This window comes from Symphodus melops (assembly GCF_947650265.1).
Source record: "Symphodus melops genome assembly, chromosome: 10".
Lineage (NCBI taxonomy): Eukaryota > Metazoa > Chordata > Actinopteri > Labriformes > Labridae > Symphodus > Symphodus melops.
This window is the reverse complement of record NC_136700.1, coordinates 11,086,446-11,110,000: the sequence shown is the minus strand read 5'-3', so window position 1 is coordinate 11,110,000 and position 23,555 is coordinate 11,086,446. Positions and strand designations below refer to the sequence as shown.

Genomic DNA, 23,555 nt, shown 5'->3' with positions numbered 1-23,555 from the left:
GGTGTGAAAGAGGATGCTGCTCTGCTGAGAGTGTAAATAATAAGCAACTGTTTTCCCTTTAATATCAGCTTTTTGTTCAAAACAACTACTGCCCTCCAGTAGCCTATAACCTATATCCTTATTTTACAGACTCGCCCTATCAAAGTCTATAAACAACGACTGACGAGATAAAAACATGTGAGATCATGTTTTTCATTTGACACATACTGGGAAAAGAGACAATGTAGTTTCACAAAGTAATCTTAACACCGAACACCAGATTCAGGTAAACCTCACCGGCTGCTCCTCCTCGCCCTGAACGTCCAGAGACCAGTCCTCTTTGTGAAACAGTGACACTTATTCGCACAGTCTCCACATCCGGAGAACATTACCTTAATGGACATGTTGCCTGACAAGCAAACAGGTGAATAAAAGCAAACTATGTTGGTCGCGACTTACCGAGTCCCGACGTCCCTTGCGTCAATGTCGCTCCGCAGGTAATCACTGCAAGAAGACCAAAAACAGATCGTCAAAACGTATGGTAAGACAAAACACAGTAGTCTATGCCTCAAAATGTCGAAGTGGTGGACGTTAACTAGGACCATATTGACTTTAACTTAGTAAAGTTGTCAATCCCTCATGCATTATCCAAATGGCCTACAGGGCAGAAACGCGTTCTCAGGAGCAAACCTTAATACATCAGAAGCCCGTGGGACACTTAAAATAACTTTACTGCATTTGCATGAGAGCGAAATGTATGTCTAATCAACTGACATGAGTAATTCACCTGGGTTCAGTGAAAGTGTGTTACATGCTGCGGAACTGGACAAGGCCAATGTGGCCTTACCTCCCTACTGGCTGCATGGACTTGCAACCTTTTCCCAGGCTCCCATCTGGTTACTTTTAAACACTTTAAATTTGACTTTTTTTTCAACTCACATAAACGAAACCTATAGGCTCTCTAGCATCATGTGCCTTATCGTTGGGATCCTTCTCATTGTAAAATGTTGAATAGTTGAGTTCATTCATCCTTTGTTGTCTTTGGAGTATCTTTCTCTTGTATAGAATTATCAGTAATAATTTTGGTAATCTTTCCCACCCCCTCCAAATAATACTGACAGGCACAGTGTACACAGTTATGCAACTGGGATACAGCTGACACTTTGCCTTAGGACACTTCAGGTTGAAATATATGGCTCCTGTGGTTGAAGGATGAACACCATCGCTCTATACCACAATGAAAAATAACATTGTGTTCCCTTCGCTTTACACCGTATCAGTTGCATTTAAATGGGAGATTGACTGTGTCCCAATAGACCAGCTGCCATACATCAGTCCACAGTACTGTATGTGCAGTCTGTCTGGAAACAGATGATAGGAGGAGCCTGCTGCATATTGTCTAACATACAAGAAGGCTCATGGGTGTAGGGTGACAACTCCTCTTGATAATCTGTAATTCTCTTAAAGGACAAGCATTATCTTATATGTACCTGATGTTACATGGATCAAGTTTTCTACTTTGGAAAGATTGAGGGATAGACACATATTCAAACAATATCACATGACAGTAAACATGAGCGATTGCTGAAGCTCAAATAATAGCATGGCAGTCTGCAAACAAAATATATCCAATCACAAACTCACACCTCCACCTTGGCACACACTGTACGTTTAAACTGTATCTTCTCTCAACCCACTCAGTGCACACGGTTGTTTTGACGCATGTGTTCATTTAATTGTATCTCTCTTGCTCTTTTCTCAGACAACTGTCCAGGTGCCTGTAGAAAGCGTTAGACCGTTGAATCCAAGACAGACAGGTAAGCGGTCCTTTCTTTTTGTTAGTGATTTTTCTTCTCTCTGCTTTCCTCCTTTCCTAATATAGCATCATCTATGTTTCTTACTTCATGTCTTCTTCTGTTCACTCTCTGTCCCTCCCAGTGGTTCCACGACCGGGTCGCCACAGAAGGCCCATGACGGCCCCAAAGACTAAGAAGGACAAGGCGTCCAAAAGGAAGAAAGTGTTGCTGACTATCCTAACAGTCTTGGTGTTACTAGGCATACTGGCCACTGCAGCATTCTTCAGTGAGTCATCATTTCTTTTTTTCCTTTGTGGACACACACACGCACGCACCACAGGGTGGCTTCACGTTTCAATTAGCTGTTACTGCTTCAATACAAGAGGAACATGTTTTGTGATGATGTCAAATCAATGACAGGATTCAGTCAACCAAGGAAAATGTCTTTCTAATACATGTTCTCGCTTTTCTTCCACTGTGCCACTCCTTTTCCCACCAGTAAAGAATCTGATTGACAGCAAATACTTCTTCTGCAAGCGTTCTTTTAAGTTCATCCCGATAGACAAAGCCTGCGATGGCAAACATGACTGCACAGGAGGGGAGGACGAAATAACTTGTGTGTCAAACTTTAAAGTCAACACAACCTTTCCAGGTAAATAAAACGCCAAACTCTTTCTTACTACGTCGTCAGACACACAAAAAGAACGCTTTAAAGAAGGCTCGCTTGCTCTTATCGGTATCATTTCTCCTTACAGTGCGTCTCGCGTCAAGTCAGCATGTCCTGCAGGTGTACAGCTCTGGCACCGGTTGGCGTAGTGTGTGTAGTGACAACTGGACCCAGCAGCACACACAGACGGCCTGTAAACAGCTGGGATACACAAAGTGAGCCTACACCAACCAAGCATTATTGTATAAAAAAAAAAAAAAAGCTGAAATCAAGTCTCACATGTTCTCCTTTCTGTGTTCACAGTAAACCTAAAAGCAAAACGGTCCCAGTGAACACTTTACTGTCTTCCATGAAAACTGGACCATTCACTGCTGTCAGGCCTGAAACTACAACCAAACCTTTACATCAGGCTACCATTGACCGGTGGGAATACAAAAACAAACTCTCTTAACCTCATAGTTCAGCCAGTTGTGTTTAGAAAATCTCACTGTTCAGAGAGCAACTCTTTCTGTTTCATCGTAAAAGCCTTTTGCTTTCCTTTTTCTTATACAAGCGAGACATTTTTTTCAGGGTTTCTGTTCCTACAAGGCATAAAAAAACTCCAGTTTTTGTTCCTTTTCTTTCTTATCCCCTCCAAAAGTGAGGGGAAAACAACCTGACAAATGTTGTTTTGAACAGAACCGAAAAATAAAGGAAGTTCAGCATTTTTCTAGTTTAAGTTCGGTCAGTGTTTGAATTTGTATTTTGTCTTAAGGGAGAGAGGGGAAAATGGCAGCTTGTGAAGCTATCATGCAAACTTAGAAAAAAAAGTAATGGTTGCCTCTTTTTGCCCCAACAGCAACGTCTGCAGATCTGGATCTGTGGTGTCTCTGTCCTGTTCAGGTGAGTTTATTCTTAGATAAACACAGATCACAGATTTTAGGATGACATGGTTGTGTCACCAGTTTCTCAGTAACAGGCCCATGCTTGTCCGTAGATTGCAGGGGGAAAAAAAGTCATCTCAGTAGCACACAACAAACTAGTTCTTTCTTCTTCACCAGAGTTTAAAAAACGGTTGTGGAGAAGAAGAAATGTCCTACCTCAAATTATGTGTTTTGAATTAAGGAACGTATATTCAACGTTTTCAGTGAAATGAAATGGTGTTTGTTTTTCAGACTGTGGGATGGTGGGCTCTCAGGACCGTATTGTTGGGGGTACAGATGCTTTCATCGAGGAATGGCCCTGGCAGGTGAGCCTGCAGCAGGGAGGAAGACATACGTGTGGAGGCTCGCTGGTGTCACCGCGTTGGGTTGTCACTGCTGCCCACTGCTTTGCTGGGTCAGTTAATTTTCATATGAAGCCTTTCCTATGAACATCCTCTCAGGTTAAAGATTTCCTGTTTAATCTCTCTTTGTTTTTTGGGGGGCTTTGCAGCAGTAAGAAAGAGCTGAGTGGCTGGAGAGTCGTGTCCGGCAAGACATATTTGGGCACTCTGGGAGGTTCCTATGTGGACAGGATCATATTGAATGGAGACTATGACACAGCAAGAAACGACTATGACATTGCAATGATGAGACTCAGCAGCCCGATCAGCGTGGGAGGTAAGACTGTATTTTAGTAATGGCTCTCTGTAATGAAATCTAACAACAGAAATAACTTTCCCTTCCTGTTTTGTATAATAGTTGGCATATAAGCTCTGATCGTTGAAATGACTGCCATGTAGTGTATTCCGTAGGCATAATTCTATTTCTCCCTAGTGGGGAATGTGTGTGCATAAAGCAATGTGTGTCATTTGAATCTGTGATACTTTTATTTCTACATCTGACCTAAAGGCTTTTTTTAAATAAATGCACTGCCACTTTCTTTTAGAGTTGCGCAAGCCGGTCTGTCTCCCTCCTATATCGTTTGGCCTTTCAGCGGGAGCGTCCATGGCTGTTACTGGCTGGGGATACCTGGAGGAAAACGGTAAGAAATGTGCATGCTGCCTCTATCATCATTCTTACCTGACACCTTGTAAGTGAAAAAGAAAAAAAGAATTCTCTTCAGTTACCTCAATTACTCAATAGTTGTTTTCCCCCTTGTGTCCTCCAGGTAATGTTTCTCCTTCCCTCCAGAAGGCCTCGATCCCTCTGATAGACCGGGCTAAGTGCTCCAGCCCCACAGTGTATGGCAGTGCCATCACCCAGAGGATGATCTGTGCTGGTTTCCTGGAGGGGAAAGTGGATGCCTGTCAGGTAGATAGGGTTTAGTTTTATATGATTACTACGTTGAAATAATTGTTTACATTACTAAAAAAAAAAAAAAGTCATTGCTGGATCATTTTGTTTTTTGAGATCTACAATTCTGTATCTGTGGTTATTTGTGGGGAAAAAAATCCAGTGTTGACATTGTGAACGTGTTTCTGTGCTGTTGTGAATCACAGGGAGACAGTGGGGGTCCTTTGGTGTATTTCACCTCCTCTCGGTGGCATCTGGTTGGAGTGGTGAGCTGGGGTGTTGGGTGCGCACGGGAAAGACGGCCAGGTGTCTACTGCAACGTAGAAGAGTTGTCAAACTGGATCTATACAGTCATTGAGGTACAGCATACAGATTCTAGTCATCTTCTTTGTGAGAAGCATACCACTTCTCTTTATAGCTTTTCTTATGTCCACCTAAAGTGAGTAATCTTTATCGTCAAATGACACTGCATCAAAAAGACAGTTCTTGCATGTTGTCAAGTTCGTTTGGCACTCTACTAATTTGATGAACAAAAAATGGCCATATTAAAACATTTTTTCTTCCTCCTTCCAGAAAAATCCCTGAGGCCCCCTGTTTGTGGCAAGCAGCCACCAACAGATTCCGGTCCAGTCGACCCTCAGAAAAGCTGTGAAAATGAAACAAAGATTTGGTTTCAATGTGGCTGCTGAAGATGGAAGAGTGAAGGAGATCTCAGCTGCAGAACAGACTTTTGATGACAAAAACACTATATATACACACACACACACACACACACACACACATACACACACACACACACAGTTACTACAAACTTATTTCAGGTGTTGTTTTGCCATTTCAGGTTCTTACCTCAGGGAACAAGAATATTTCTGTTGTTGCCATTGACGTAAGGACTTTGTAATACCTGTACAAACCTTTTTTGTGCAGATTGTTTTACTTACCAGACAGGGTGACCTTAGACATACTGTTCTTTATATCATGTGCGATGTGTTTAAAAATAAAGATAAATTAAAAGGTGATGGGGTTACCCTGTACTATATTAATGCCACACATCAATGTGAAACCTCAGGTTAACACCGCCAAACATAAGGGAACTGAACACATTCATGGTGCTGATTTGGTTAACTTTAACTGTGTGTTTCTTTTTAAAAGGACAAATGTACAGTTTTTAGTTCCAGCAGTGTGTTGGCTCCCGACCATTGGATTGAGCACTTTATGTGGAAATTGAGAAATACTTGACCTCAATGTTTATACATGGGATTCATTGTGCTGTATGTGACTCACATCTTTCTGCTATGCATCATGGTACCTCCAAATTGAGTTTAAGTGCCATCAGATATTGGGCAGTGTACCTTTAAAAAAAAAAAAAAAAAAAAAAAAAAAAAACTTGGTCATAATGGAAATAGAGATATGCGCATCACTTCCTTAAACATGTAAATAAGTAACATTTAGTACAATATTTGCACTCAGGTAAAACTAAAAATGTATTTCTTAAGGAATATTTTCATGAAAGCAAAGGAAAACAGTACATCATTATGATCCACAGAGCACGGCACAAAAACGGGCACTTTTGAGTTAAAGAATCAGTTGACTGTAATGTACTGTAAATCCAAGTCGCTGATCATGTATAGTGTTTGTCTCGATCTCTCAATGCGTGTAGTGTGGTGACAGACATGGTTATCACTTGACTGTAAATAAGGTAACATTTGACTGTATATATGGTACATGTTCTTGATTGTATAGGAACCTGTATATAGGCTGTAAATGTAATAAAACTTGGCAACCAGAACAACTTGTCTTGTCAGAGAACTTTCTTCGAATTCTTGACGAGTGCGTGTGTGTGTGTGTGCAAGAAGAGACTGGATCTGTCTTTGTTCCATTCACCAGTCTCCTTCAGGCACACACCCTCTGACCCTCGGCTCACAAAAGAAGTCACAGTGAACAACAGGGTTTATTTAAATCATTATGTAAACCAAAAAGGATCCAATGACAATTTCAACTCAGATTTCAGCCACAGTAAGAGGAGAATTCTTTGCAATGTCATGGTATTCTTCAACAGAGACTAAACAATCTGGTGTGGAAAAGTAACTTATACAAGTAAAGAATCTTTTTTACCTAACTTTTAAATATCTACCATGTCCTGCTACAGAACCACTTATACTGTAACAGCAAGACACAAAACATTGGGGCTCCGAGTCCGTTTTCTATAGCCTTGGACCCCAAATATGTTAAGCAATGTAGCACACAGAGAAAAGGTAGGTGCCAGTGAAAAGAGAAATGTCTTCTGAAATCTTTTCTCCTCAGTTTGTGTTGTTGGATTCTTGTCTTTGCTGGATTCTTATCATGGTCCTTAGGATGGTTTGGTTATACTGTATGTCTGTTGGTAATCTCACTATATGGGTTCGTTACTGTTGTTTTTTTTCTTTTGCCATTTGTTAAATCACTTTGTTTTTAAAGGTGCTTCATAAATAAAGTTATTATTGTTATTATTTGATACCACACTTCTCAAGGTACACGTTATAAAGAGACACGTTGATTAGACATGAACAAACATTTATTAAATCCTCAGAACAACAGAGGCCAATCACAAACCAGTGACAAGTGCTCCACCTGTTGTTGGGTTGAGGTGGTGGCTTCAGATACAAACAGGAAGTTTCCCCCACCTAGCCACACTACAGAATTAAACCATGCCATTTCACCAGAACAGGCTGATCGGACGAAGCTGATCCTCTTGAGTCTTTGTTGGAAACATCAGGAAAACTGTACTTTTAAGTCCTTGAGAACTAAACCGCAGCGGCTCACTTGACCGTTAAGAATTTGCTGATTACGTAGAAAAGCAGTCGTGACGTAAAGAAGCAGTCGTGTTTATCTCCGTGATCCACGGCTCGGGCCTTTGAATGGGTTATCCTGCAGAAGGAAAAGAAAGAGTCCAAAGTTTCAAAACCCTCATGTCTTAGGATGATAGAGTTCTCAGGATCATTTATGAAAGCAGTTATAAAAGGTAACGTTACACACAATGAGTTAGAAATGTGACAAATAAGGATATACATTTTTTTTTTTGTATCCCGAAAACTATATAATTTAGTTACATGTTAAATGGATGAAACTCTTGTATACCTCATCATCATCATCACTGTCATCAAATGCAACTCCTCTGGAAGACTGACTCTGGCTCTGAGAGCCGTGCTTAGCGAAGGATGAAGATGACGACGATGTTCTGTGGGGAAAAAAAACAAAACACAGGGACCCAAATTTGACAAACATAAGAATAAAAACAGATGTTTAAATCTTCCCTTGGTTGAGGTACGTGTGTTAATAGTACGTACTTAGTTACTGTACGTAAATCTGTCGATAGATTGAGCAGGACGGCAATTGCTGTAGATCAAAAACTGACCTACCTTGCAGGGGGTCGGGAAGCCTTCATGACGGGTATGTCATCGTCTGAGTCATCGATGGTCACCTGCAGATGTGACGTTAGTAGGAGAGTAGAAGTGTTGTGTGGAAGAATCAACGTGTTTGTGTTTAATGCGTGTGTGTTGCCATTTAACTCACTTCATCCACGGAGTAAGACGAAGTCTGAGACTTCCTCTGGGATGGAGCTTGAAACGCTGAACGATGACAGAAGAGGAAGAGCAGAAAAATGTCGTGAACTAGATTCATACACAGCAGAGGTAACATCAGGTAACATCTCTGTGAGGCCTGAAGTCGGCCTTATTAGTGTTACATACCAAATCATTAAATTGTGTGTTTCTTCATGGTCACAGTTGCGCGCATTATTTCAAACTCTTATACCTTGCATAATGCTTCTGCTCTGGGTTGCCGCTGAGGATTTCTGGGAGCGACCTCGACCGGCTGGCTTTGGTTCAGAGGCTGCAGCACCTTGGTGAACAGAGAAACATTTCAGAGAGACTATATACAGTATCAAGCACAACACCATGTGTCCCTCCTTTGTTTATAATTCTCAATTCAATGAAAGGACAATCTTTTCAGTAAAACAAGAGGCTAATCAAAAGAGCCATGTTTTGGACACTGTGCACAAGTGCTATTGCTTTCCAATGGAGCTGCATGTCTGGCAAATCGTAATTTCACCTGGTGCATTTTCTTCACTACTACCTGCTGCATTCACACACTGATCCAAAGATACAGTATATTTGACTGAAAGGCTGACAGGAGTATTTCTGGTTTGAAGCTGGGCTGAATCATTTGGCTGTTTGAGTTCACACATGCAGCTCACCCTTAACAATTCAGAAGAATGTTGAGGAGATTTTAGAATGTGTGAATGCACCTTCTGTAGTGTATTGAGTCATTGTCTCGCACCAGGAATACATTCCTTCATAGATTGAATTGTGTCAGTTTTCCCATTGTCATTATATAACAGCAAAAAAAAAAAAAAATCACTTTGAAAACCTAACCTCTCCCTCGCCCTCGGCTCCCCCGCCCTCTGCTGCCCCTCCCTCTGCCTCGTGTGGGGGGAGGGGTTGGGACCGAGCCTCCATCGGAGTCCATATCAACATCAGCAAGGTCATCTAATATGTCCTTATCCAGAGGCTCATCTCCACGCTCTAAACGGTGAGCTTTTGCTCTGTTGATAGCCTGTGTAAAAGAAACATAAGCACAAACAGTTAGAAAAAAAAAACCCGACAAGCCAACATCCCAAGTTTGTTAGACTCTCAGTACTTACTTCTCTGATTTCCTTTTCTTCTTCATTCGTGTTCTTTTTGGAGTCTCGGAATCTTTGGATCTATAAATGTCGATACATGCACTTTTATAATGATGTTCAACATTCATTTCATCTGCCCTACTGTCCCTTGTTCAGGCCCATTGCCCTACCTCTGTGTCGATGTCCTGCTCTGTGGTTACTCCTCTGGCCTGGAGGTGGCGCTGTGTCTTCTCTAACTGGTACGTGATCAGCTCCTCGATGGCCTCTTTCTCATCTTTGTCTACAAACTCCTGAATGGCCTTGCCCATGCCCTGCTCGGTCAGAAGGGACAGCTGCACCGTCTGTGAAAATACAAACGCACACTTTTCGACGTGATACACAACGGGAAACGTTCATGAATGTCATGTCGCCTTGTAAATCAAAGTGACAAAGTGAAGAGAAGTACCTTCTCTGCTGTCTCAAAGTACTGTTTCACGAGGTCCTCCACTCTCAGCCCCTCGACTGCTGTTGTTTTTAATATATTGCTGTAGTCAACATTGACTTCATCTGAAAATACAAAAGTTGACACATGTCAAATAGACTAACTATACACTTACTGTATCTGTCGTGTATTAAACTGTAACGCTGTCTATGGCTGCTTACAGGCTGCTCTTACAAAGTTCTGCTGTCATAACGCCCTTTTACCGACATCGTGCACCAATTATGGCACAGTATTGGTTTTCCAGTGTGTCATTTCACATTGCATTATGGCATGCAGAACCGCAAGAGGAGCACAAGAGGCCTGGCTGACATTATTCAATAAAAGCTTGTCTCCCCCCCCCCCCCCACCCCCCCCCCACCCCGGTTACGCCTGCCACTACATCTGATGGCGGATCAGGGGTGGAAACACTTCACCCGCACGAGAGACGGACGGAAGAATTCCGCCTTCAAATGGCTGTCAGTGCCATATGTCTGACCTTTCAAGAGTCAAGATTAGGGTAACTTTATTATCTACAAAAAAGTGATCAATGTGTCTCGGGCTTTTCACCTTTGACGTCCTCCTTTTGCTCACGCCGTCGGAGAAAGTGAATGAGGTCCTTCGGGTTGGCTATACGGTCAACGAACCTCTGACTGAAGCGTGCAGTGTTGAATGATTCAAAGCCCCCACTGTAGTCCACCTGGGGGAGAAAATGGAGAGGATCATTTCAAAGTAAAAATCTAATGCTAAGACGTGCGCAAATCCTGGATACGTGTCTCTGTTACCCTCAGGCGAATAAGAGGTTTCTCTGGGGTGAGCGGACATCCGAGTCTTTCTCTTTCAGCTTCCTCCAACATCTCTGTCACCTACAGAGAGAAATAAATCATGTATTTTAACATCTATATCTATTATCATTTATCTAGACAGTTTAAAGACAGATATTCAAGTGTCTGTTTGTCTTAAAGGTGACCTTTGCATAGCACAGGTTCTCCACTTTCTTCGTGACCTGGGGTGTCTCAGGTGTGAAGAGGTCTTGGTAGTCAGCCAGCACCACATCTTGGATAAAGAACTGGCGAACCGTCTTTAGAGGGATCTTCTGCAGGTTCATCTTTCGACCTTTCACCCTCAGCAGTCCAATGTGCCTACATCCATTCAAACAGTCTGGTTAAGTTGCTACCACTCTTAAGAACCCACTCCGAATTTTGAAAACTGTGAGTGTGTGTGTGTGTGTGTGTGTGTGTGTCTATGCGTACTTCTTGGTCGCTTCTCCAGGGGACAGAGAGGTGGCGACGGAGCTGCCAGGCTGCGTCACATAGAAGAGCTGCTGTTCATTTCTGGTTGGTGTTATCAAACACTCATGCTCGTGACCCCACACCACCAAGTCCAGAAACTCATCCAGGAACTGCTCAGGTATATAGTTAGTGGGTCCATGCTTACTCCTAGCAAAAAAAACAACAACACACAGACGACTTTGCAACTCAAAACCTGCATCGACAAAACAGATATTCTTTGTGGATATTAGCAATATACAAATAAAATGTACACCTATATGTTCTCCTTTAGTCTGACATCAACATTCACATGCAGGCACACACCTGTTCTGGTGGATGGCAAAGAGGTTAAACCATTCATCTTGGTCTTCTTTGGGTCGAAGCATAGTCACCTGGTTGTTGACAAACATCCTGTACAATCGCTCATCTGGGATAGAGCCTAGGCACACACACACACACACACACAAATACAAAATTAAAACCGAAACAACTTTGTATTCTTTTTATGGAACCAGGGAGAATGCAGACCAAAATTACACAAAAGGCACACTCACCAAGGCCGTATAAGGCTAGCTTGGTGCTGCCTTTATGCATGAGCACTGGACTGATTTCAATCCTCTCCACTGAGTGGGAGTGACCAAAGTGGTTCACGAGACCAGACGCACTGAGCAGATCCAACGCACACAAACCTTCAGCCTTGAGGAGGAAAGTCACATGACATTACAGCAATATTTAGGAACAAAAACAAAAAAAAGCAGACGTGCACATTCTTGCGTTTGAAGATGTTTTTTAATTATCAACCATCATACTTGACAAAACTTACCCCAGTGGGGTCATCATGATTACCATGAATGCTGAACACTGGAATGGAGATGTTCAGGTTTTCATCCTGATAGTTTACCCAGGGGAACCTATAATCAATCAGCACATATAACAACATTAATCAGACATTCATTCAGCAAGAACATGCGACGATGACAGGATGCAGCAGAACTCACTGGGTGGTGTTAAAGTTGATGGTCTGGTCACTGAGGATGTTGAAGTGTATGGGCGAGTCCCCCATGCAGTATTTTCTGAGCATAGTGATGCATGTGTGGAGGCATCGGCGGGTGGGCTTGTTTTCATGAAACAAATCACCGCCCAGCAGGATTAAATCGACCTGCAAGTAAACAAGTGTAAAGAAAGCAGCGCATGGATTTAGATCAGCTGGACTTTAGTATCTCAATTTAATCAGAGGGAGGTATCTATTACACTGATTGTTATGGCGGATTAAGCTGGGCTCTTGTAATATAGCCATAAGTAAGGTCCTTTACCTGCTTTTTGTAAACATAATGATGAGCATGGTCTTGTTGCCTGCTCTTTCGTTAATGTTAACAGACAAACAGTAAGGTCCTTTACCTGCTTTTTGTAAAGTGTCTCAAGATAACACCTGTTATGAATTGACGCTATACAAATAAAGATAAATAAATAAATAAAATGGCAACTTTTTTAAAACCATATACACAAAGACATCATGAAGTCGCACACACCTGATTCGTCTTGGCACATTTAAGGATCTCATCAAACGTGTTATAGGAGTCATTGCCTCGGATGGCATCCTTCTCGAGGTAACCAAGGTGAATATCTGTCGCGATCAGGATCTTGAAGGTATCCTCGTCATCCCTAATAAAGGCCCGAAATACAGCCATTATAAATTATTATTATAAACTGGAAGATAATAACCGTAAACTTGGTTGTGATCTAACCATCACATCGTCTCTATGATTAATAGGTAATACATCTGACAGACTCACAAGTTGCTCTCTGAGGTCATGATGATGTGAGATGTGTAAAGAACACCTGGCAGGTTTGTCAGCAAAATGCGCAGCTGCAAACAGGTTCAGAAAGGATGCATTAAGTCATAAAGCATTTAGGGGAGAATAAAACATTAATTTGAATAAACAAATGCAGGGATGCAACAAAAAGATCGCAGCGCCTACTGATAGCACAGCTAGATGTAAAGTTAAGGCCAAACTAGTCCATCAAGAACAAGTCAGTCAAGACAGTGAGTTCATAAAACGTGTAAAAATGTAAAAATGTAAAATGTAAAAAAAAAAATAAATAAATAAAGTTTTATTTCTCTTTGTTTTATGTTATAGGGTTTCCCAATGGGAGTCATGTTTACAAAACAGAAACAGAAAGTGCATCGTGGAACGACTGGTGTTAGCTAACTCACAATGAACAGTCACTGAAGTATTGCTATCGTTATTATTATTAGCTAGCAGTAGTGAGGTGTTACTGAATGCCTTTTGATTGAGAGCATGATGTTGATTTAACACCACATTAGCTTTCAATGTAAGCTAGAAACGACTGACAGGAAATGATTACTGTATTTGTTATTGCTGTTATTTGCATGTTATTTGCTAACTTACTCTGAGTTTAACGGGGATGACTCACAAATAAGTCTGAATAAAAAGTCTATTACAAGTTTAAATACATGCTACAAACAACAAGCGTGGAAGACACCCACCTCCTCCAAAGACCGAAAACGTGCATACTTTTCCTTAAAATCCCGGCAAGTCTTGCAAGCTCTGTCCCCGCCCCCTCGCACATCATTTTTGGGGTATTGTAGTTTTATTCGGAAGCAAAGCCGTTCATGACTGCGGAGTCACAGCGAAGGATAAACTACACTTCCGGTAAACAAATCATGTGCGTTGGTTTTATACAGAGAAGCACGCCGGTCTTCCCACCCCCTTTGTAAACTAACGTGGTTAGTAGGTAACGCGGAGCGCTGGGTTATAAATCATCCGAACCCATCACATATCCTGGATTGCGTGGCTTGTCAAGTGATGATTTGTTTTCACAACCCACACTAGCTGCACTGGTAGCTGCAGAAGCGGGGTTTAGCTTGCAAGCTGCCAGTCGTAAATAAAAAAAAAAAAGGATTTGCTTCTCTACCTTAAACCATTAGCTGCATTTGTGTATATTACTGTGTTTTGCGTGTGCATGTTTTGACAACAGCTTCTGCACAAGCGAGGCACGGTGCATCCGATTACTTTCAATGGACAATCTGTCAAAAACAGCTGATGCGACGCGGGAGAAGGTAGCTTTACAATATTTTGCCCTCATATTTAGTCGGTTCGCTAATACAGGTTGCATTTGATGTAGTTTGAATTCTTAAAGATGTAATCATAGCCTTTAATTGTTTCCCTTAATGATCTTATTTATTTTTGACATGTAGCCATGTTTCTCTGCAGGAGCTCTGTCCACCAAGTGGAGTAACTGAGAGCCTGTCACATACATCTTATAAAGAGTATCCTGCTCACTGTCCTCTCATCAACACATATGTGCGTCACACTCCTCAAGCACGCACACATCAGTCATTTCGCCCATCATCACCCAGCAAGGCATTCCCAGAGACCAGTAGTGCAGGTATTTTTTTGTGCATCTGTATGTTTGGGTTGTGAAATTTCCCTTCCCGAAAGTTTCCATTCAGGTATTGTGGTGTTTACAGCTCCATGGCTACAGCATGTGCAACATGATGCCACACTACTTGAATGTCTCAGCTGCACAGGCCTCTATTCAGCCTTCAACATTATCCTTCCCTCTAGTCATCAATCCCAAACTAAGAGTCTTATATAATAACACCATAACGATACAGTCGCACCCTAAGTTTGAAATCTATCAGTAAATAGTTAAAAGTTTTACAGTGTTGTAATTAATCTCTCACACAAACAAACTCAATGTGTGTTCTTGTGCAGCGATCCTCTCTGCCCTGAGGAACCTCCAGGATAAGATCAGGAGGTTGGAGTTGGAAAAAGGCAAAACTGAACTCAGTATGCACACTCTGGGGAAAAATGAATCACACATACACCAGCAGAGTGATAAAGTCACAAGGAGGCTTTTTAATGATCAGACCGACACAGCAAAAGAGAAAAGGGGCCAGTCCAACCGCAATCAAGGTGGGTGCATGTATGTGAGCAAAGTTGAACCTTCTTGGCAGATGTTATTTATTTTCCCCTGTGTCTTATGGTGTCCTCTTGTGTTTTCTTTTTTTTTTCTCCACAGTGTTAATCAGCCACCTGGCTGCTGCGGAGTCTCGCTGTGTGAAGCTGGAGCGACAGCTGGATTACACGAGAAGGATGCTGCGCAGTGCTAAGGCCGACAAGAGCAGCCCTCTCACACAGCAGGTTAACCTGGTGTTTCTTCATGTCATAGGCTTTGTTACAGACACTCAAACTCTTGACATTGAGATACACAACAAGCTGAGTAAAAGGAATATTTGAGTGTAAAAGACTATGTGTGAGTGAGTAGGTTTGTAGAACGGTATTAATTACTCTATACGCCTTTAGGTTTCCATGGAGACAGCTAAATCAGATGATAAACAGTCGGGCACAGAGAAACTACAGCTGGAGAAGCTGGAGCGACTGGAGCTGGAGTATCGTCGGCTGACACGCACACAAAACGATGCTGAGGTAAATATTGACCTTTACTACTCAGATTGCTTGAACCAACTTTTTACATTGTGAAGCTTGGCTCAATTTACCACCACTAGGATTCCCTAAATACCTGAGGGGGGCATATTTATTCAATACCAAACGAATTAAGCTTTTAAATTGTGCATTTCTGCTGCCTTCCTGTGAATTTCTACCTTTGAAATGCTTAACTTGAGAGGGAGAATCATTTAAAAATATTTATAAAACCATTGGCAGCAGCATATCAATGACTCCCACATGTTTCCACCGTTTGGTGTTTCTAAACAAGAATGATCCTGACACATCAAGATATCACAGACAGGCGAAAACATAGACCTTATTAACGTTGGTGTGTGTGGATGAATGTGCCAGTTGAAGATTCGGCAGCTGGAGATGAAACTGGAGGAGGAGGAGCACCAAAGAAAGCTGGTCCAGGATAAGGCAAATCAGGTAACACGCTGGCTTTGATTTGTATTTCTCTTTAGATACAATTTTCCTTTTTGGACTTTACCTCGACAGCTTGTAATGTTTATGTGACCCAGAAACGGGCTTGATCTGTGTGTGTGTGTGTGTGTGTGTGTGTGTGTGTGTGTGTGTGTGTGTGTGTGTGTGTGTGTGTGTGTGTGTGTGTGTGTGTGTGTGTGTGTGTGTGTGTGTGTGTGTGTGTGTGTGTGTGTGTGTGTGTGTGTGTGTGTGTGTGTGTGTGTGTTTGTCAGCTGCAGACAGGATTGGAGGCTAATAGGATACTGCTGCAGTCAGTGTCACCCGGCCAGTCTAAAGAGAAGAAGCCCGAATCAAAGGTAAAGATCTTTACAAGGTTTTAATACTAATAAATGCACCTAGAATAGTTTCCTTTCCTTTCAATTTGTCAAGGTTTGAACAATACAGAGCGCTTCATAGTCAATCTTGTTGAACTAACTTGTCATGCACTGTAAATGAGGGAAATGAAATTGTAAAACTGAATGAAATGAAAGGAGTATCTATTTAATCTAATCATTTAAAATACTAATTATTAGAATGTTTCAGTATGATTCAATTCAAGATTTTGATGTCTTTCAAACTAAAAACTTAAATATGTTGTTATTAATAGTAACATAATAATAAGTAACATAAGTAATATAAGAGTTTATGGTCCAGTCTGTTAATGTAATGAATCAACATTAATCAAAATGATTTTTGGTCCGTGTCCACCTAGTCTTATTTTATTAGCACCAGCCTCTTTTTATCCATTGTTAGCATTGAGGAGAGAGCATTTGCAGGAGCAGCAACAATCCGGAGAAAAAGTGCAGCCCCCGCTGTCTTTTCTGAGTGCTCCATCTTTTTTTTTTTTGTGCATCCGCTCTCTTTTTGACTTTTCAGTAAGGCGCTCTTTTAAAAAAAAAAAATAAATAAAAATAAAAAAGGTATTCCCCATATTTTAGTCTCCTATGGATCGTGCCCTTTACCCACACCACAGACTCTTTTCTCTGTGTCCAGACAAAGTCGGAGGGCAAGCATTCTCCGTTTGATAACGAAAGGGAGCAGTGATCATACAGAGTGCTCTATTTTTATAAAGACTGTCATAGAGACAACACACAAGTGCAGCTCTTGTTTGCAGCTCTTGTGTTTTAACATTACTCTGTGGATTTTTTCCTTTCCAGAAAGCGTCACCACAGGAGTCCTCCGCTACACAGCCACACTATAGACTGAGCCTCAGAGATGTTCCTTTTGTTGCTGGAATGGTAAACATGTATACCATATGGTTTTGAAATATAGTGGAATTTATTATTGAATTCATTCCTTAATTGTAATATTCTCTTCTCTGTCTTGACTCTCAGTCAGTGGGCTGCAGCCACTCAGTCCGAGCAAACGTCCAGTCAGTTTTGTCTGACCTGAAACGCCACCAGCCACACCTCTGCAACAGTCGAGTCCTATCCAACAACAGCTACAAGACAGGGAGTCGTAGAAATTCAGACTCTTCCTCTACTTCCTCATCTGCGAGTGGAGAGGAGCTGTCCGAGCTGCTGCAAGCTCTGCAGGAGGAGCTGCGACTCATGAGCTTGTAAGTGTTGTTGCATGGCAGCTCTTCAAGGTGTGAGATGCCTGGAGTGGTGTTACATTTAATTCAATGCGTGTGTATATGTATGTCTGTGGTTACAGGGATCAGGAAGAGTTGATGAGGCAGGTGGAGACGAGTGTGTCTGCAGAGGAAAGAAAAGCGCTTCAGAGGGAGCAGGAGACACTGCTGCTGAAGATGGAGAGGAAAGGAGAGCAGATCAGAAAGCTCGACAGACACAAAACACAGGCGGGTTCTCACGACAGAAACAAGTCAGTGCACACACAAAAACAAACAGAGAATTTAAGGCTATGTTTTGTTTTCTTCTCTAGATAAAGAAGTTTAGAAAGGAGGCTGGTTCTAAGTGCAGTGAGGTCAGAGTGACGACCACGGTGTCCACTAGAGGTCGCTCTGCGGGATCTGTCAAAGTTCGACCAGGAGAGAGAAGCAAAAGAAACCTGCGGCTGCTGAGGGACATGAAGGCTCTGCAGACCTCTCTAAGAACCTGAAAACCCCACCAGGAATTGAAAACAGCCTGCTGTGTTAATAATCTGGTTGGTGCTACATATATTTCTTCGGCCATTATTTCACCATCCTCACAGACACTGACCCATAATCAGCCTGACTATCTCAGACCAAACTGAAACAAATATCTCCTAATCTGTCTACATCCTATGATCCGTTGAGAGAGAAAAAAAACGGTAAAAATACTTTATTTACATCATTTTTTTGGTCACTTTGTTTATTTGTTGTAATTTTTTTTTAAATGAAATGATTCATCTCAGAGGGAAATAATGGTTTCACACTCTGTGATTGAAAGTCATGTTTTGGGCCTGAATTACACACAGGAGCTGTGGACATTTAGTGAAGAGATGTCAGAGTGTGACTGCTACACACTGCTATGCAGGGAACGCACTAGAGCAGTTGGGTGTTTCGCTGTCTGGCTCTAGGGCACCTTTGCAGTACTCTGGAAGTGCCCTGGCACCTCTCCAGCTACCAGACCAACTTCTATATTATGGTCTGCCTCGGGACTTGAACCAGCTACCTCTGGTTCCCAACCCAAGTGAGCTACTGTTTTTTTTTTTTTTTTTGTTTTTTAATAACAGCCATTTAAAATAACATATCTTATCATATATAGTTTTTAATTAATTGTCAAGCCATTTTTTAAATACCTTTTATTGGTCTTCCATAGAGCTATTGACCCTGACGTCAGCCTGGTGTCCCCCTTTTTTCCCCAACTACATGTTTAAGTGTTTCACCAGCAGAGGGCATAAACTCTCAAAATCACAGCTCAGCTTTCTGAAGATGCAATGTGGCTGGACACAAGCATTTTAATTCACGTACCATTTAGACCTCTAGGTATTGACAGATTGTATGGTAATAAAGTCCCAGAAAATACAAAATATTCGATATTGTCTAATATTCAGACATCATTTTTAATACAGCCAAATATCCCTTTGCGGCAGAAACTCTTTTGGTTTTACTTGACAGTCACAAAAGTAAAACATTTTTTGCCCTATGACGTGCTGAAGGACCTGAAAAGCTAGTGTTTTTGTTTTTGTTTAGAGAACTGAATGACACTGCTCTATAGGATTGCTGATGCAAAGTGTGTGTGTGTGTGTCTGCATAAATCCAGTTGAGAATACTTGTATTCATTTCTGATTCTGATATTTTTGACCATCACGAGTGCCCTTATTTTGACTGACATTCTCTGAGATTATAAAGTATTTATGTTTGTTATGACTGAGTGCTGTTGTTGTTTTCCGCTTGTTTTGGTTGATGAAGTGCAGCCTTGAAGAAGGACCTGAACCTCTGTGCTGTATCAAATCTATGACACTGATTTATAAGCCTAATTCAGCTAGATTGAAATAGCTGTCAGATAAAACAGAAAGGGTGTGCTTTTATATCTCATTTTGATGTCTATCCATTCCTGTAATGACACTGCTTTGACATTTTCTACACCATGTTTATCAAATCATTTTGGTAAATACACTGAATTATGTTCACACAGTGTATTATTCAGTTGGTTTTATCTAATATCAGCACAGTTCAGCCTGTTCACTTGTCATATGAAATTTGTTATTCAAAAATATTAATTCTCTGCCATAAAAACCAATTCTGATTCTGATGTCACAATACATAGAAAATAATAGAATCATTATTTCCCCTTATTATGCAGCCCGAGGGCGGACCATTTACACAGCATTCAAATTCAGTTTATTTAGTCACGTAAATAGGTCATTTAACTGAACTATGCTTACATTTTAAAGTTAGCCACAGGAAGGAGTCAAGTGACATATAATGACAACAATTAAAAAATGCCTTAAAATATATCAAAACATTTCATAACACTGATATGAAATGAGCTTGCAATGACTGTTTAAGGTGCCTTACTTTCATTTTTACACACAGTATGTATGTCAAACACTGGTACTGTTTACAAGGGGCCTCATTAGAAACAGTGTCAGGAAACTGGTCACGTGTTTAAACACACAGGTGACTCCCTTGACGACCATTAAAGAAGAGACACGAAGTTGAATTAGTGATGAACTTGAAGTTGCTCACGAGGACTGAGTCAGCGTCCACAATTGTTAAAGTGCCATCACCTGCACGCCATAACTACCCAGGGTTCAGGTCGAAGTCCAGACATCTGATCCTCGATGCAGGGGGGGCCCCCCAAGTGTCATGGCTGCTGACTGGGCCTGGATCTCTATGGCCGCATGAAAACAAACACCTGTAACCAGAGTCCTTCGTTTGTGTGGTCAGGTGTGATAAAGTCTGCCTCCTGGCTCGACCAGTTAAAGGCCCCAGTCCAGCCTGACCTAAATTAAAAAGAGGCTGACCTGTCAGGTAGCCAAAGAGGCTCAGTTTGTGTCTGCATTCTGTCTCATGCCCTCACATCCATAGTCCTGTAAAGATTCTGCTTCCTCTCTCAAGAATCTGTCTCAGATATGGAGGCCAGCTCTGTGATTTTAGGTCCCTCCTGGTGCTTAGTGAGAACGGGTCTACTGGTGTAAATGTCATCCACTGGTAGAAGGAATGTCACGGTTTTTACCTTTGTCCTGAAATGTCAAAGGTACATGAGTTTTAAGTCTACAAATCTAAACACACACTGTATAAATTCTAGAGAATATAAAGAGACAAATGTAGCATATTATCAAAAGAGACTCTCCTAAACCAGACTTATTTCAGGTGTCGGCTATTTGTAAAATATACAATTACAAGCTCAAGCTTTTTTTTTTTTTTTTGTACCTGTTTTTGTGAACATATTCCTGCAGAGAGTGCCTGTTGGTAACCTCTCCTCTGGCTGAGTTTCCGAAGATGCTGTTACCATGGTGATGGTGGATGTCTTCTTGTAGTCGTTCCCATCCAGTGTCCCTCCGTGCTGCTCTGTCAGACCCCCCCTCTTTCATGGTTACACCAGACAGGTTGGAGGTTATAGAGTACCTCCTGACCGTCATGACGGTGTTTTCTGTAGTGTAATGTGAAAAATATTAATTTCTGAAGTGCAGAGACGGATTGGAAAAAAATGACGATTAAAGCAAAAAAGCTACGATTTAATCACATTTCAACATGTGCAAATCGTCTATATGTTTGAACATTCTAACTTTTTTAATCTGTCTTTTGTGAGACAACCAACTTAATGGGATTGTGATCTTATCATTTCAGTGTTCCTATAACCTTTGACAGTCATGCATGGGAACTGTGGGATCTTTAGCATTGGACCAAATACTAAAAAGGAATTAGGAGGATGATATTTTGCTCTACTCAACAGATTTCTTTGTGTGTATCTTTTGAGACTTAAACTAAATGAAAGTGTCACCCATAATCATTGTGGCGAGCCTTAAAATGGTTCCTCCAATTCTCTTAATTCTTCAAGGTTTCACTAGTGTTGTTGGGCGAAATAAAAACAAACCAGTTAAGTAGGTGTTTAAACTACATTTTTACATTAATTTCCATTAAAACATGCCCTTTCGGATATGTAACTTTTTCAAAGGTTGTATATTTGACCCTTTAGTATGTCTGTGGTGCTGATCTGATAGTTTATACCTTTATATTGTCCCTCAAGGTCTGGCGCAGACGCATTCCTCCTCAGGTTTAAGTAAGGGTTTTCAAGTTGCTCTGCGGTTGAAGAAACTCTACTGCCTTCCCTAAATGTCCGGTGACCATAGTCCCCCTTTAGTTCTCGGTTCTCCTCCTCCAGCTTCTTGATCTCCTCGCGCATCTCCATGATGACATGCGCCAGGCTGCGCGTGCTCTCCATGGCGCTGCTGCTGCGCTGCCAGTACCATGGCTTCCCAAACACCACCGGCGGGGACTCGTGCAGGAGGAGCTCTCCGGGCTGCTGGGGCTCCAACATGCTGCTGCTACTCCTCAGGCTTGTGTGGTCCTCCTGCTGGCTGCCTGTGAGTTCAATCTCAGCCCAGATCTTGTTCTGGGGAAGATTATGTCGCCTTTCACCACTTATACAGCTGAAAGGGCTCCAGTGATCAGCCAGCAGCACACACACAATGTTTTATTTATCAGGCCTGGAGTCCAGTTTCAGGAAAACTAAGTAGCGGTCGGAAATGAAATGTGCACTCCAGAGGAGCTCGCACGGCGGGAGACCTACATAACTTGCAGAGTCACTGAAATAAAATCATTTTGCACAATCACTTTTTTGCCCCGCTAAAAGGTGTCTAACTTCACGTTTAAGTTACAGACAACAAAGGAAGATTTTTTTGGCACCCCTGCCACCTTGATGTAATGCCCTGGTGTCTGCTGGGATTACAATATCCTGTCTCTAAATTATTAATTAAATCTGTCAGCAGAGATAAATCAAGAAAAGAAACTGAGAAATTCCACCTTTCACATTTTTTTTTCTTGATTGGAATGCCAAATATTATTTTTGATTAATTGCCCTTCCAAATGACCAGATATGCAGCTGTTCTCTTTCATACCTAACCCAGATTTCAATATACAAAAGTTAGCCCAACATAATAAACTTAATTTCTGCATTAATTAGCCTCTTCAGACTTCAGTGACCGTATATATGAATACATAAGTGGTTTGCTACTGATTTAAGTCTACAAAATGTATAGTCATGTGTCATTGATCTAAGCTGAGAAAGTAAGGGGTCACAAGGTCAACCCAAGGATGACCTCAGGCCAAGGCAGGGATTGTATGATCCCTTTTGAACGTAGCAAAAGTGGAGTAAAACTTCCCAAATAGTTGAACAATAATAAAGTACTGCTTTATGTGTACAGGATGCTAGCAGAAATATATTTTCTTGTTGGTGTCCTAGCTCTCAGTAACCCGACCCTGACAGGGTCCAGGCCTCCAGGAGAGATCCAGACAGGCAAACATAGGCCAGTCAGAGGAGGAGAGAAACCCAATCAGTCCTCTCTTTCTGGTTCACAGAATAGGCTGCACAGAGGGAGGGAGGGGGGAGGAGAGGAGACAGAGAGGAAGACTGATTGGCAGTGAGTTTTTGCAGAAGAGGCAGGAGGTCAGTGAAACTGAATCTACTGCTCCTCAGGTGTGTGACCACAGAGAGAGAGAGTTAAGGAACAGAGCTGTCAATTTGTCAGCAGCTATAAAGACAGAGGAGTGGTAAGACTTCATTATGTTGAACCAGCATTTGCACATTCAGGACCACTTAACTCTTTTTATGTTCAGGGCCTTAAACCTAAAGCTTAACATCAATAAATAAAGAAGCACTCCACTGCTCTCTCTATGCATGATCAGTAATTATACACAACTGGAACAAAACTGATACTAGATCCGGTGGAAAACTGTTCAACAGAGAAGGTTCTCAAATGACATTACACCTTAACCTGAGTTATAGTTATATACGTTTGTGTGATGAAGTTTGTGCTTTTGCACAAAAAAAACATCTCACTAAAGTAGCAGCTTCCCTTCCCTCTGATTTTATTTAACGGAAAAATCTGAGTTTCTTTTTGAATTAAATTCTAAAAGATGCGTGAGTGATCCAGTGACATAAGAGGAGCTGGAGCACACTGTGACACAATTTCATTTTAAAAAGGTATTTTTCTCCCATC

At 41.6% G+C, this 23,555-nt stretch overlaps 4 protein-coding genes across 6 annotated transcripts; 2 read left to right on the top strand and 2 right to left on the bottom strand.

Moving 5' to 3' along the window:
* The first annotated feature begins 275 nt into the window (after nt 1-275).
* tmprss4a (transmembrane serine protease 4a) lies at nt 276-6,429 on the top strand. Its single transcript, XM_079353708.1, has 13 exons — nt 276-520; nt 1,742-1,796; nt 1,918-2,061; nt 2,275-2,427; nt 2,531-2,657; nt 2,746-2,865; nt 3,281-3,324; nt 3,597-3,759; nt 3,856-4,022; nt 4,291-4,386; nt 4,513-4,655; nt 4,844-4,996; nt 5,211-6,429. Exons 1-13 carry the CDS (start codon nt 518-520, stop codon nt 5,220-5,222), a joined length of 1,380 nt encoding a protein of 459 aa, XP_079209834.1. The 5' UTR covers nt 276-517; the 3' UTR covers nt 5,223-6,429.
* Nucleotides 6,430-7,173: 744 nt separating this feature from the next.
* Nucleotides 7,174-13,623, bottom strand: mre11a (MRE11 homolog A, double strand break repair nuclease). Its single transcript, XM_079353423.1, has 20 exons — nt 13,535-13,623; nt 12,819-12,892; nt 12,555-12,687; nt 12,024-12,184; nt 11,849-11,936; nt 11,580-11,721; nt 11,350-11,464; nt 11,008-11,193; nt 10,725-10,896; nt 10,540-10,620; nt 10,325-10,454; nt 9,743-9,843; nt 9,468-9,638; nt 9,319-9,378; nt 9,050-9,230; nt 8,430-8,516; nt 8,190-8,245; nt 8,036-8,097; nt 7,755-7,854; nt 7,174-7,544 (listed from the first exon to the last, which is right to left on the bottom strand). The coding sequence occupies exons 2-20, from the start codon at nt 12,836-12,838 to the stop codon at nt 7,503-7,505; spliced, it is 2,088 nt and encodes a 695-aa protein (XP_079209549.1). The 5' UTR covers nt 12,839-12,892; nt 13,535-13,623; the 3' UTR covers nt 7,174-7,502.
* Nucleotides 13,624-13,786: 163 nt separating this feature from the next.
* On the top strand, nt 13,787-19,445 carry cep57 (centrosomal protein 57). Of its 2 annotated transcripts, none has more exons than XM_079353425.1 (11): nt 13,787-14,107; nt 14,262-14,436; nt 14,766-14,966; nt 15,073-15,194; nt 15,357-15,479; nt 15,852-15,929; nt 16,202-16,279; nt 17,120-17,200; nt 17,297-17,520; nt 17,619-17,763; nt 17,847-19,445. In XM_079353425.1, the coding sequence occupies exons 1-11, from the start codon at nt 14,066-14,068 to the stop codon at nt 18,021-18,023; spliced, it is 1,446 nt and encodes a 481-aa protein (XP_079209551.1). In that variant the 5' UTR covers nt 13,787-14,065; the 3' UTR covers nt 18,024-19,445. The 2 variants fall into 2 exon arrangements, with proteins under 2 accessions (XP_079209551.1, XP_079209550.1); XM_079353424.1 differs by having other exon boundaries at nt 16,196-16,279; nt 17,847-19,436.
* LOC306830153 (uncharacterized protein) lies at nt 18,318-22,202 on the bottom strand. Of its 2 annotated transcripts, XM_079353430.1 has the most exons (4): nt 21,565-22,202; nt 20,767-20,986; nt 20,414-20,576; nt 18,318-20,336 (listed from the first exon to the last, which is right to left on the bottom strand). In XM_079353430.1, the coding sequence occupies exons 1-3, from the start codon at nt 21,872-21,874 to the stop codon at nt 20,447-20,449; spliced, it is 660 nt and encodes a 219-aa protein (XP_079209556.1). In that variant the 5' UTR covers nt 21,875-22,202; the 3' UTR covers nt 18,318-20,336; nt 20,414-20,446. The 2 variants fall into 2 exon arrangements, with proteins under 2 accessions (XP_079209556.1, XP_079209555.1); XM_079353429.1 differs by having other exon boundaries at nt 18,318-20,576.
* Between the last annotated feature and the right edge of the window lie 1,353 nt (nt 22,203-23,555).

What these genes read in the sequence shown, in the direction of transcription:
- cep57 (XM_079353424.1), top strand. Translation starts at nt 14,066, where the DNA reads ATGGACAATCTGTCAAAAACAGCTGATGCGACGCGGGAGAAG. An exon ending in CCAGTCCAACCGCAATCAAG is followed by an intron (nt 14,967 to 15,072) that starts GTGGGTGCATGT and finishes TTTTCTCCACAG; the next exon opens with TGTTAATCAGCCACCTGGCT. An exon ending in GAGCTGCGACTCATGAGCTT is followed by an intron (nt 17,521 to 17,618) that starts GTAAGTGTTGTT and finishes CTGTGGTTACAG; the next exon opens with GGATCAGGAAGAGTTGATGA.
- tmprss4a (XM_079353708.1), top strand. An exon ending in GGGATACCTGGAGGAAAACG is followed by an intron (nt 4,387 to 4,512) that starts GTAAGAAATGTG and finishes TGTGTCCTCCAG; the next exon opens with GTAATGTTTCTCCTTCCCTC. An exon ending in GGAAAGTGGATGCCTGTCAG is followed by an intron (nt 4,656 to 4,843) that starts GTAGATAGGGTT and finishes TGTGAATCACAG; the next exon opens with GGAGACAGTGGGGGTCCTTT.
- mre11a (XM_079353423.1), bottom strand. Translation starts at nt 12,838, where the DNA reads ATGACCTCAGAGAGCAACTT. An exon ending in ATCATGATGACCCCACTGGG is followed by an intron (nt 11,722 to 11,848) that starts GTAAGTTTTGTC and finishes TTCCTCCTCAAG; the next exon opens with GCTGAAGGTTTGTGTGCGTT. An exon ending in ACTTTGAGACAGCAGAGAAG is followed by an intron (nt 9,639 to 9,742) that starts GTACTTCTCTTC and finishes GTATTTTCACAG; the next exon opens with ACGGTGCAGCTGTCCCTTCT.
- LOC306830153 (XM_079353429.1), bottom strand. Translation starts at nt 21,874, where the DNA reads ATGTTGGAGCCCCAGCAGCCCGGAGAGCTCCTCCTGCACGAGTCCCCG. An exon ending in CCTTGAGGGACAATATAAAG is followed by an intron (nt 20,987 to 21,564) that starts GTATAAACTATC and finishes ATTACACTACAG; the next exon opens with AAAACACCGTCATGACGGTC. An exon ending in GAATATGTTCACAAAAACAG is followed by an intron (nt 20,577 to 20,766) that starts GTACAAAAAAAA and finishes TTGACATTTCAG; the next exon opens with GACAAAGGTAAAAACCGTGA.